Genomic DNA, 12,564 nt, shown 5'->3' on the forward strand with positions numbered 1-12,564 from the left:
TTGGAAAGAGGGCCCACCTTTTTACCACAGCACCAATTGCAACACAATCTCTACTTTGTTGCGTGGAAGCCGCTACTACAGCATTTTCTTAAACTTCATTAAGTCTAGTATATCAGCTTGATAGGTGGACTTAGCTCTACAAGAACCAAGTTAATAAACTGGGTAATGGAAGGGCAAACTGACTTAACCCCCTGATCTGATCTACCCAATTCTTACACCATGAGACAATGGCAGTACTCTGTACTGTATTTTTCCCTACCACAAATTTCAAGTATTTTCTGTGCTGGAGGGTTATTGGGATGTGAAATGCAGAATGATTTGATGAAGGGCGAGGATTCAAACATTTTTCTTTTTGCTAGAAGGTTTTGTGAACGACAGGCTTACAATATTTAGGAATTCTTACAGAGCTCCTTTCTTTTAAACAAGAAAATACCTGCAGTATATGTCTAGAACTTTTGCTCTGTGTTTAACTAACTCAAATGCACTTTTTCAAAAAGGGCAGGGGTGTCTTTCTTCAGCATTGAGATTTGGTGCTTCAACAATGATTTTAGAGGAACTAGCAGTGGAACGGCCTTGAAACATAGAAAGTATCCATGAGACACAGTATTTAACACCCATTTGTCTCTTGCGATTGTCGTCCACTCTTACAGATGCAAGACACTGCTCCTCCACTAACGAGGGTTACCAAGGAGATATAAGGCTAGATAGTTGTCTGTCCCCCGAACAATGCCTTTTCTGGAGGTTACTGGTTTTGAAGTAGTCTTGGGTTTGGATGGACACTTTGCTGTCTCCGACCCTGCGGATACTATTGTGGTGGCTTAGAGGGCCACCTAGGGGATTGAACTTTCCATTGAAAGAATCTTCTATCTTTAGCTTTATACAGCTGTTTAAAAACATTTTATTTTCTTTCAACCCACTACCTTGAGGGTCTCTGCTTCATTTTGACCATATAATCACTGGGATAATGAGTAAAACAGAGATGAAAAAGGAAGATTTAAAATCTTCAGTTGAGCTTCCGACTTCAAAGTGGTAAGTTAAAGCCAGGAACATTTTCTTATTGCGATTCAATAGCAATAGGTAGTGGAGGCTAACTCAGCAGAAACAACAAGAGAATTCTCAAAGTTCTTTTAGGTCTTGTTGCTGATGTTTTGGCAAGTCAACCATAAAAGACCTCATGAACATTATTTCTCTCTGGTACCTGCTAAGAAAAGCAGTTGAATTGGCATCCTTCAGATGTGTTGCAGTTGTTCTGCGGACTTTTCTACTCGTAACATTCCACCTCGTACTTTCTGTCTCTGGTGGCCCAATAGTCTCTAACCTGACGAAGGACGTATCGGTGAATGGAGCGATGTTGACGAGGCAATTGAAAATGCAGAAGGGGACAAACAGCCAGACGTCATCATGGGTATAGATGCTGATGCTGTGATATCTTTTTATGCCCTTCTTAAAGTCAATGGATGAGCAGGAGGAGGTGTAATTGACATTGCTGGTGGCCAAGGTTAGGCCTCATGATATATGGATGGCCCTTCCTAGAATACATGCTACAATTGACTTTGTTAAATGGCTTGCATCACTGTGGTGTTTCCCTTCCGACAACATTACTCGGGTCTCTCTGACTGTCATTATACTGCTTCTATTACCAACAGCTTGACATGTCTCCCTTTTGGGTTCTGCGTGTATAATGAAACCCCGACCTTTGTAGCAATGCCATAGTTATTTAGGTCTGGTCAGCATATTGATATTTTCCCTTACATTGTATTATCTCACATTATGTTTACTCTTTAAAATCAATAAAAAGACTTTAAATAAATAAATGTTTCCGCTTAGATGCTGACAATAATAATGGCTTTGTCATCGCCAGTGATTGACTCTTACTCGACGTCATTCGGTGATCTTTTGACAGAGCCACATCTTTGGAAGACTGATACCCCTGGTCCTAATGGCAGCAGTGAGTTGACAGAGCCAAACTAACTTTAGATGGTGAGCAAGTGGATGCCAAATCCCTTGATGCCATAAGTCTCGATGGTGATCTTGGGCATCAGGAGTGATGACGGCAATGGTGTTTCTCATCTTGCTTTTTGTCCCTAAATCTCCTCTTTGGGGATTCCTTTTCAGGGACGGTCTTGTTTCCATGAGACTCATGAGGAGAGATTACCACCATCTTTTTCTCTTCTTCTGCTTTCATGTCCTGGAGCATCCCTCTGAGCCTGAAGCCCTCTATGGCCTTTAATGTCCTCTTAAACATTTTCTGGCATATATAACACTCCTTCACAGACTGTGAAATCTTGTGTGGGTTCTTAATTCCACATGAAGGACACTTCTCAGAGAAGGCATTCTGTCTGGAAAATGTTTCTAGATGCAGGGGGAAAAAAACTTCCCTCTGTAGATGCATGTAAACAATATTGGGTGAAAGTGAGAAAAAACCGCAAAGATGACAGAAATTTCAGTCAAAACACAGAGGTGTGAGACCTCACAAGTGCTCTAAGAGCCTACTTAGAAGATCTCGAAAGAAGAACTGACTGTGAGGTAACTGCCAGTACAGGCCATCATGGGTAGGGGAAGCTTCTGGAATCTTAAAAGACAGGACAACCCTTTCACAGGTTTCAATGTATGCTTCTCAGTCTGCATTTTGTCCTTCACGGTATATATTTTCAACCCCTTTCGCAATTAAGAAGCTACAATACATACATAAAATAGGAACTTCTTCAATATTACAAGCTCCATTTAGAATAACAAATAATCTTGACAGGGCCCTAAAGGGTGCTGGTTCTGGGGTATATGGATACGCAGAATTATTCAATCGATCATGACAATCAATGATGATCCAAGAATGCAGAACAGGACTTGCACCTAAAGCTCCAGTGTATAAAACTTTCTCAAACTATTTCTATGGTTTTAAGGCTATTTATCAGATCCTACAGCTTTGAAATCATCTATGCTGAAGACACCCAGCATATAATCTCCATCTCTGAAAACATCACAAACACACTTGCTTCAATGGTTGCATGCTCCAAGTCTCTGACTGAATAGGAACCAACTACCTTAAGCTAAATGGGAAAAAACTGAAGATATGCTGATGCGTAAAACCATATCCTATTGGGTAGAAGGCTAGAGGTATTCTGAGCTGGGGAACACCCCATGGCCAATCAACCCTGTCAGAAACCTGGGTATAGTCCTAGACAACAAGTTATCTATGGCTGACCGAATGAATCCAGTCTCTGCATCCTGAGTTGGCATTTTGAGAATGCTTTGTAAAGTCTTTAGCTGGATTCCTATTAAGTCACTCAAAACTGCAACTCATTCCCTCGTCACTGGTAGTCTGGATAACAGTGCGTTGTGTGTTGGCATCCCTGACCACTTGAGTAAAAGATCCCACAGTTCAAAAAGTGGCTGCAAAGCTAGTACTTAAGCTACCTGTGTGGGCCTTGGTATCTTCCCTTTTCAAGGCATTCTACTGGTTCAGAGTTTGGAAAAGGGCCATTTTTTAAAATTTTCTGCTGATTTGCCACGCTCACAGGGCACTCTACAATGTCAGCTCAAGGTGTCTATCCAATAGCATCTCTTTCCTTCAGCCTACTCAGTTTCTTTGCTCATGCCATCAGCGCTTAGCCGCTGTTCCATGTTTTTGTCTCTACAGAAGGGGAGGTCGATCCCTCTTGTATTTGACAGCCACAAGCTGGAACAAAATCCCCCTTGATCCGAGTTAGACTAGGTTCTTCCCACTTTCAAAACAAAGCTAAAAAACTGGCTATTCTTCAGCTCCGGTCAGCCTTCCATTTCCCTGCGCTAGGATTTCTCTTTTTAGGGAGAGTGAGCGAGTTACAAATTCAGTTAACATAACATTGGAAAACAGAAATGGGATGACAGCAGAGGTTCTACCAAAAGTGGTCTTAGAAATCATGGGTTACTTACCCGAAGATTGAGTGAAAGTCACAACTTGCAGACAGCACATGCTGTTTCCTCTTTTCCCTTAAAAGCAGACAGGACTGAATTGGGAAGTTAGTTTATCATTTGGCAGCATGCAAGAACATATTTGCCTACAATAAGATATCTGTCAATATTCACTGTGGAGAAGGTGTAGCAGGCACCTCCACATCTGGTGACTTCGTTAAGCATAAAAAGCCCCTCCACATGTAGTGACTTCGTTAAGCACAAAAGAAAGCACAGAACTTATTTAACCTCAGAAAAAAAAACTAGGCACTGAAGAAGTCTAGAAAAATGCAAATTTTTGCACAGGCAGGGATAAATCCATTATTTGTGTTTAATGGACCATTGTCATTGACCATGTGCTAATTACAGTTAGTGAAACAATCCATCAGACCGGTTTAGAGACTGAGTTACGAGGTTATTCGGAGTGTAAAAGGGGAATATCTTGGTAACAACCAGTCCATCTAGTGAGCAATTTGAGTTCCTTATACATATACTCAAAGCCAAAACAATGTCTAACAGAAAAGAATGCTATACGTGAGTGATGCCAGTGTTGTACTTTCCCCACCCAAGTTTTCGTTACCCATCTCTCCCTGCTCCACCATTTCCTCTGCGACCACAAGGGCAACAGTTAGGGCAATGTGATAAAAGCTGACCCCATGCTAAGATTACAAAACAGCCTCATTAGAGCTTTACAAGTTTAAAGGCTACTACAACACTGCGAGTAACTAGCAAGATCTCCTTAAAAACTTATGGAATAACCATTACTCATTTGCCATGTCTCGAATTGTAGACTTCTCTAAAACTAACAGAGCTGGAGTCGTTTTCGTGTGCTGTAAGGCGGATGGGGTGATATTTCTTTATTTTTAATAGCGTATATTTATATTGGGTGATTCTAGCCTCTGTGGACAGAGGAAAGGTTTTCAATAGACTATGTGCCAAGACGTGTGGACAAAAGAGTAGCTGAGACAAGACAACACTAAAGTTGTGGGAGAGGTCTAGTTGCGGAAAGCGTTTTTTTCAAGATGCTTATTAACAATTGTTTTCTTACATTTAAAAACCTCAAGACATATCCTCAATTGAACTCTTATTCTGATCCAACACCACCCAGCACTTAATGCTTGCATTTTATTAGAAAAAGAAAGGCAATATTCACAAACTAACAGATGAGCTTAAAATGGGGGTCACTGAGTTTGAGAACATGTTGCAAGATTACATTCTGGGATAATAAGCTAAGTATACAGGAGAGAAGCAACATTTGGAAAGAACTCTAAAATGGAGGGAGATTTTAAACCTCCCCTTGCAAAGAGATGTAATTGGGTCGGCAGAAATCCAGTTAACATTTCATTTTGAAAGATGGGTGCAAGCAATATTTCTATTCTCTTTAGAATTCAGTATGATTACAAGAAGTTTGCTAAGAAATGTAAATGTATTGCTTCATGTGTTACATATAGCACAGATACAAATCTTTAAACATTGTAAACATGAGATTATTTTGGTGTTCATGAAGTGGGTGGATACAATAATCAAGATTCTGCTATTGAACTAATCAGGAAATAATCAAGCTCATAAGACAATCTGGAAATTTAGCAAATATATTTGAAATCCCATAATAACAATACTAGTTGGTGGTGAAATGACCATGTGATTACACAAGGAGCATAAAAAATTGAGGGGTGAGGACTGTCAAACACTAATTCTGTGGCTTACATTATTTAAAAAGTATAGAGTAGATTGGTTTACATCGATTCTAAATTGGGTGGAAAGATTTTACGACCTGAAAATTCATTAAAAATGAGCTTGTGGCTGAGTGAATTTCTGCTTGATCTGCCGGAGGGGGAACTCATAGTTGGGGGAGACTTTAATGCGGTTATAGATGAACTAATCGATCGCTTCCCGGCACGGGTTGGTGGCAAAGTGACCTCCCGCCTAGGGAGTTTTTTTTACGCCCTCGGGCTACCGGATATATGGAGGCTCCGTCACCCAACGCAACACCAGTACACGTACCACTCTGGGGTGCACAACAGTTTGACTAGGATAGATTACTTCCTGGGCTCGGAGGGTGGTCTCCAGAATGTGGATAGCATCGAAATTAGGCCCAGGGGCATATCAGATCACTCGCCGATACTCCTACAATATACACGCTATCATCTGACTCGACGCCGTATTTATTCCATCCACCCGGGTTATCTCCAGGTCCCCGCAATCAGCAGTGCGCTTGGGAAGGCGACAAATCTCTACTTTCAAGAGAACGCCTCGTCTGTAGACTCCCCCGCTATCCTCTGGGAAGCATATAAAACAGTCCTGAGAGGGCATGCCATTGCATCCATTGCGGCGCACAAGCGCGAGAAACATCTTGAACTGCGGTCACTGGAATTAGACCTGACGGCGGCGGAGGCACGGCAGGCCGCGGACCCGACGCCGACGACCTCCAGAGGCTTGAGAGTGGCGCAGGCAAAATACAGGGAGCACCTGGCAGGGCTCACTAGGCAGCGGTTGGAGGCCACAAGGCACAGAATCTATGATGTTGGGGACAAGACTGGGAGGCTGCTGGCATGGTTGGATAAAAGAGAAAGAGGTTCTAGGTGGATTGCACGGATTAGCCCAGAGACGGGTCCGGTAACGACTGACCCGCGTGACATAGTGAATATCCTTGCAGAACACTTTCAGGCAGTCTACTCTTCCACTTCCTCAATGACGGTGGATGAGGCGCTGACTTATGTTAAGGATCTGGCCATGCCCAAATTGACCCCAGAAGCACTGATGGCCCTGGAAGCCGATCTCACGGTGGAAGAAATACAGGCTGCGGTGGGGGCATTGCAGTCGGGTAAAGCGACGGGTCCGAATGGCATCCCGATCGAGCTGTACAAGAGGGCGGTGGGGACACTTGCCCCCCACTTGCTTGATATGTTCTCAGACAGTCTGCAGAGAGGCGAACTCCCGCCTGATCAGCGCACAGCCACCATTGTGGTAATCCCAAAGCCAGGCAAGTCGGCAGATAAGTGTACTTCCTACCGCCCTATATCGTTACTTAATGCGGAGGCAAAGATCTTGGCAAAGCTGTTGGCGACTAGGCTAACACCGCACCTGTTCGAAATTATACACCGGGATCAGTCTGGCTTCATGCCCGGCAGAAGTACTTCTCACAACCTAAGGCGCTTGCATAGCACACTGGCTCGGGCGGATCGCGTGGGAGAACCAGCGGTGCTCCTATCACTGGATGCACGGATGGCGTTCGACATGGTCGAATGGACCTTTTTGTTCGCAGTACTGCACCATCTGGGATTTGGGCCCAAATTTATTGCCTGGATTCGGCTTTTGTACACCAAGCCGATGGCTCGGGCACGCGTCAAGGCTGTCCCCTATCGCCGTTATTTGCCCTTGTGATCGAGCCTCTGGCGGCATGGATACGCTGGGAACCTTCGATAAGGGGACTCAAGTGGTCGGATGGTTGGGAAGACAGAGTCTCGCTTTACGCGGATGATGTACTGCTGTATCTGGCCTCCCCGCGGCGCTCCATCCTAACACTACTCAATATTTGCAAAGTCTTTGGTAGGGCATCGGGGTATACGATAAACTGGTCTAAGTCTGTCCTGTATGTGCTGCAAGGCCCTCCACCGCAGCTGCCGGCGGATTGCCCCCTTAGGGTGGCAGACGGATCATTTAAGTACTTGGGTATTCACATCACAGTGGATCAAGCAGATTTTTTCCAAAAGAATCTCCGGCCCCCACTGGACCGTCTCAAGCGGGATGCCTGCCATTGGGGTGCGCTGCCGCTGACCCTGTTGGGGAGGGCGGCACTTTTTAAGATGATGGCCCTGCCTCGCTTCATCTACGTGTTGGAAAACACACCGTATCAAATACCACCGGCGTTTTTTCGTACAATTGCGGCGCAGGTGACGGGCCTTCTGTGGAGTAATGGGCCAGCGCGTATTTCGCAGTCCTGTTATCGCCCTTGTACGACGGGAGGCTAACCCCAGACCCAATTGGCCCCCTGTGGCCATATGGCATGCGGCCCAGGCTAAGCTGGGGTGAGAGGAGTCCTGACCCAGCTTACGCCTTTGTGGGATACGAAGCAGCTCGGGAGGCTTAGGCACAGTAAGGGCTTCGATCATTGGGACGACATTGGGATTTCCACGGTGGGCGACATGTGGCAGGGGGGTGCGGTGGTCTGATTCTCGCACCTGCAACAGCAATATGAGCTGGCGCCCTCTGAATGGTTCCGTTATACCCAAATCAAGCACGCACTGCTGTCACAGCTAGAGCCTGGTGCTGCGGTCCTGGAGGCGTCACCAATGGAGGATAGGTTGCTCACAGACTATATGCCTAAGAGGGCCACATCGTTCACATACCGTAAGCTCATAAATAACCTGCCTGACCCTATGGGACCCTTACGGGAGAAATGGTCCAGCGATGTGGGGGACTTTGATGACCCGGAGTGGAGGGAGGCACTGGCGTCCCCCCGGGAGGCGGGGATACCCTCTAGGCTCCGGTTGGTACAGCTCCGGATTCTGCATCGGTCATATTACACCAGATACACCCTACACAAAATAGGTAGGGCGCCCCACCCATTCTGCTTGCGCAGCTGCGGGGAGGAGGGTACCTTCTATCACACCATATGGGAATGCCCTGTCATCCAAGAATACTGGAAGCGGGTGATGCGGACACTGTCCCAGTCGGGGGGGGGGGTGGGGGGGGGGGGGGGGGAGTTTCGCTGGTGCCAGAGCCCAGGCGTTGTCTTTTAAACGTGTGGGAACCCAACGACCTTAGCCGACAGGCTCAGAGCTGGGCCACGCTGGGGATTGTGCTTGCTAAGCGGAACATAGCTCAGAAATGGGGATCGGGAGAGGCACCTCTGCTGTCTGTATGGGGAAGGGACATGGATAGGGCTATGTTGGCTGAGAGATCGGTGTTCATCGGGCGGGGGTGTCCACAAAAATGGAATAAAGTGTGGGGGGCATGGAACAAATACAGAGGGGGCATATGTGAACCACCGCCAGCACAGGAAGATGAAGCCTCCGACACTGACTGATGAGAAGGACTCGGGAGCAACTATCGGGGGTAGGGATGTCGGACTTGGAAACTTGGGCGGAGGAGCTGCGGGAGGATTGGATGCAGGTTTAGGGGGCTGCTGGTTTCTGCTGGGGAACGACTTTGCTATTCTCATCTAATGTACTGTACCGTTATGTGCGAAAATAATAAAAATCTTTCAAAAAAAAAAAAAAATGAGCTTGTGAAAACATTTAGCTGAAGGTATGCCTAGATTCATGTATTTTAGTTAGTGCAGTGATAAGGGAAAACATTGCATTAAAGTTTACATTTTCCTGAATGTCTATCCTGTTCCTACTTCAAGAACAAGCTATTAAAACTTCTGATTGATTAGATGCTGAATAGAGTGCATTCAAGTGCAGCTAAGAAGAATACACTTCAACCAGCTCACTATTCTTGAAACAATGCGTTCTCAGATTGTGAGCTTGGTTCTAAAAATGGCAGTAGTTCTCGAGTGGGTAGTAGCTCTGAAGAGCCAAGACATGTATAAAAAAGAGACTACAAAAATGTGTGTTAATATTGAGAACATAGATTTAATGCTAAGAAATAGATTACAGTCTTTTTTAAACCATGATGATAGTTATAAAAAGATAGGAATCTGATAAAAAGGGACCAAACTTTACAAAACATTTGTTGTTTTGAGGGCACTGCAGAGGCCACTCTTACAGTCGCGGCACTGTTGTCGTTTATGGCATTCTACCCTCATGATTGGAAGTTTCATCAAACTTTTCTACATGAAACTCAACTTTAAACTTTGAGATAAGAATGAGATGCTTCAACTTACTGTGTAATCGGGGCCTCCCAGCTCCTTTATCCGCACCTCCCAATGTCCTTTTTCTCTGAGTAGTTTATTTATTTCGTCATTCAAATCACGAATCCTGAATTCACCTAAACCAGCTGTGGGTTTAAAAAAAAAGGTTGAAGAACTGCTCATACACAATAGATACGTTCAAAACCTTTACACACATAAATGACAAAGAAACCTACCGTTTTGAATCTGTGCAACCTTTTTGGAAATTTCACCAATAATCTGTTTATTAAAAACAAAAAACAGGAAATTAAGATATTATCAGTGTTTATCACCAAATTCTCAAATAAAATATAAACAAACTTTTTAAGAGGACAAACATTATTTGCAATGAAGTGTAAATACAGTAAAGTGATGCTCGCAAACTGGCTCTTGCCTTACAAATCGACAAAACAATTTTCCTACAATACACATGACTTTAGACTGTTGACTCTCCCCCTTTGAAATAGCTTAGATGGTTGATGAAGTCTGGAAGTTCGCCCCATATTTTAACCATTAAACCGAAAATGTATATTCTCCAGATTAAGCCAACAACATCATATGAAATTCAGATATGACTGGCAGACTAATAATTAATAATTTATTTCTAGACATGCAACCAAACGAAACCTGCCTTGATATGTTTACAATGACTGAGGCAAGAGTCCCACATCAAGTTTAAACAATCCTGGATTATCAAATAACTCCACAATAACGGGTCACGAATATCCTGATAGTGATCAACAGATACAATCTCTTGTTAGAAGCAAGGCCGCAAAACTGACACCAGATTCCCCAAACAGCATGAAGATTTACAGTTCTGGTTTTGCCCTGTGAAATGCCTGGTCATATCTCTAATTAATTAGCTTTGCTGTAAAAAGTTGGATAACTTTTCCAGGTTCCTTCCTCCCAAAGCCTTGAAACTGGGATTTCACTGTAGACAGTTCACACTGTGCTCTTGTCTCTTATGGGTCTGTTATCTTTTTTCACCTTTCTCACAGTGTCTCACTCCTCCCCATATATTTTCAACAGAGCATGCGGCCGAAGTGTTACCTTCTTCTACATCATAGATGTTTTGTTTTTTTCCACGGCACAAGTATATGCACTCGGCTAACAGCTTTGCCTCAACTGTAATGGCAGGTGTGCATATGATTCTGGAATGTGGATGAACAAGATACAGGCACTATACCTGTATATTTCGGATGAATGGAAGGCAGAAGAAGGAGGCATCAAAGTTGGCCAAGGGAACCTTTGTTAGGGGAGGGGATCACATGCAGGTTTATTTTTAAATACTATAACAGGTGATTAACTTTGGGAGAGGAAGATGAGAAGGAGCGTGGAGTAGCCCTATTGTGGGTTAAAGTTGGAGAGTTGGAGAGTGCCAGATCAAAACTGGTTTAGGAAGGCTTTCTTACAAAGGAAACACTCCTGAGGGGCATTTAAATGCGAGGACCACCTGGAGAGGTCCTAGCAACGGATATTACCTACTGGCAGTCGCCAGTAGGTAGCTATAGTTAGGACCATGTTTCTATAGAAAAAGCGTTTTTTGGCTTGCCTATATCTTTAGAGCCGTTTGACGAATTTTCACGAAAATTTCCAAAACAAGTGTCAAACTGAGTCAAAGGCGATTCCTAAGTAATTAAAGTTTCTCACTTTAGCAACTGGATCCCCTTTGATAAGATGTACTTTAGTTTTTGTATGTTTGGGGCCAAGAGTCATAGTAAACGTTTTAGATAGATTTACCTTTAAATAAAGATTGCTCATTGAAGCAGAGAAGGTTTCAATCAAAATTTCCAGACCATTTGCAGTTTGCGCTATGAGAACTGCATCGCACATATAATAAAGTTGGGATGAAGCGATAACCAACCTTCGTGACATCCTTCTTAATTTGAAGTAAGTGGCTTTCATGCCAATCAATATAAATTGAAAACAAAAATGGAGTCAGAACACATCGCTGGTTGACACCTCTATTACAACGTATCAGTGGTGTACACTCGCCCTTGGGGCCGTATCAGATCCTAACCGTAGTATCCTAATGTAAACGCCTTGATGAAGTGACCAGTGCCTTTTCGAACCACAAGGCTTTCCAACATCGAGCGATTTACAGTATCAAAAATGCTTTTAAGGTCTATGTATGTTAAATGTAAAGCGGTTGTATGATTAAACCACTACCTCCTAAATCACGAGTGCCTAGACCGCGAAGGCTAAACAATGACCCAATCTAAACCACTAAGTAAAGAACCACGACTTACTGAACCACAAATGCCCCACCCCTTAAAAACTAACGCAATCCTCTCCCACCCACTTAAAACTAAAACGAACCCCCCAACTACCCCCTTAAAATTAACTTGATTTCCCCCACCCCCTAAAGACTAACTCGACTCCCTCCTACCCCCTAAAAACTAACACAAACCCTCCAAGCCACTAAAAACTAGCCCGAACCCCCCCACCCCCTAAAAACGAACTCGATCCCCTCCCACCCCTAAAAACTAACACAAACCCTCCCACCCCCTTAAAACTAACCAGAATCCCCCACCCCCTTTAAACTAACCCGAATCCCCCACCCCCCTTAAAACTAACCCGAACCCCTACCCCTTAAAACTAGCCCGAACCCCTCTTACTTGTTCCTGTCCGACGCTCCTCTGAACTCTGCCCTACACGAACACTAGATCGTCTTAGCCTGAACCACGCACATGCTAATTCCTATTGCCCTTCTTAAAAACAGGTATAACAGTTGCAGCTTGCCAAAATGGAATCAATGGGCCCACTATTGACGCTCGAATCACATTAGTAAGTAAAGG

The 12,564-nt window shown here is 44.2% G+C and overlaps 1 protein-coding gene across 1 annotated transcript in view; it reads right to left on the reverse strand.

Annotated features, from left to right (window-relative positions):
* Positions 1-12,564, reverse strand: part of ISY1 (ISY1 spliceosome associated protein) — a 301,684-nt gene that overhangs the window by 207,841 nt on the left and 81,279 nt on the right. Inside the window, exons 5-6 of the mRNA XM_085624847.1 lie at positions 9,964-10,006; positions 9,761-9,873 (exon numbers count right to left, since the gene is read on the reverse strand). Coding sequence (XP_085480973.1) covers positions 9,761-9,873; positions 9,964-10,006 — 156 coding nt within the window. The remainder of the gene's footprint in view (positions 1-9,760; positions 9,874-9,963; positions 10,007-12,564) is intronic.

This window comes from Triturus cristatus, chromosome 9, assembly GCF_964204655.1.
Source record: "Triturus cristatus chromosome 9, aTriCri1.1, whole genome shotgun sequence".
Lineage (NCBI taxonomy): Eukaryota > Metazoa > Chordata > Amphibia > Caudata > Salamandridae > Triturus > Triturus cristatus.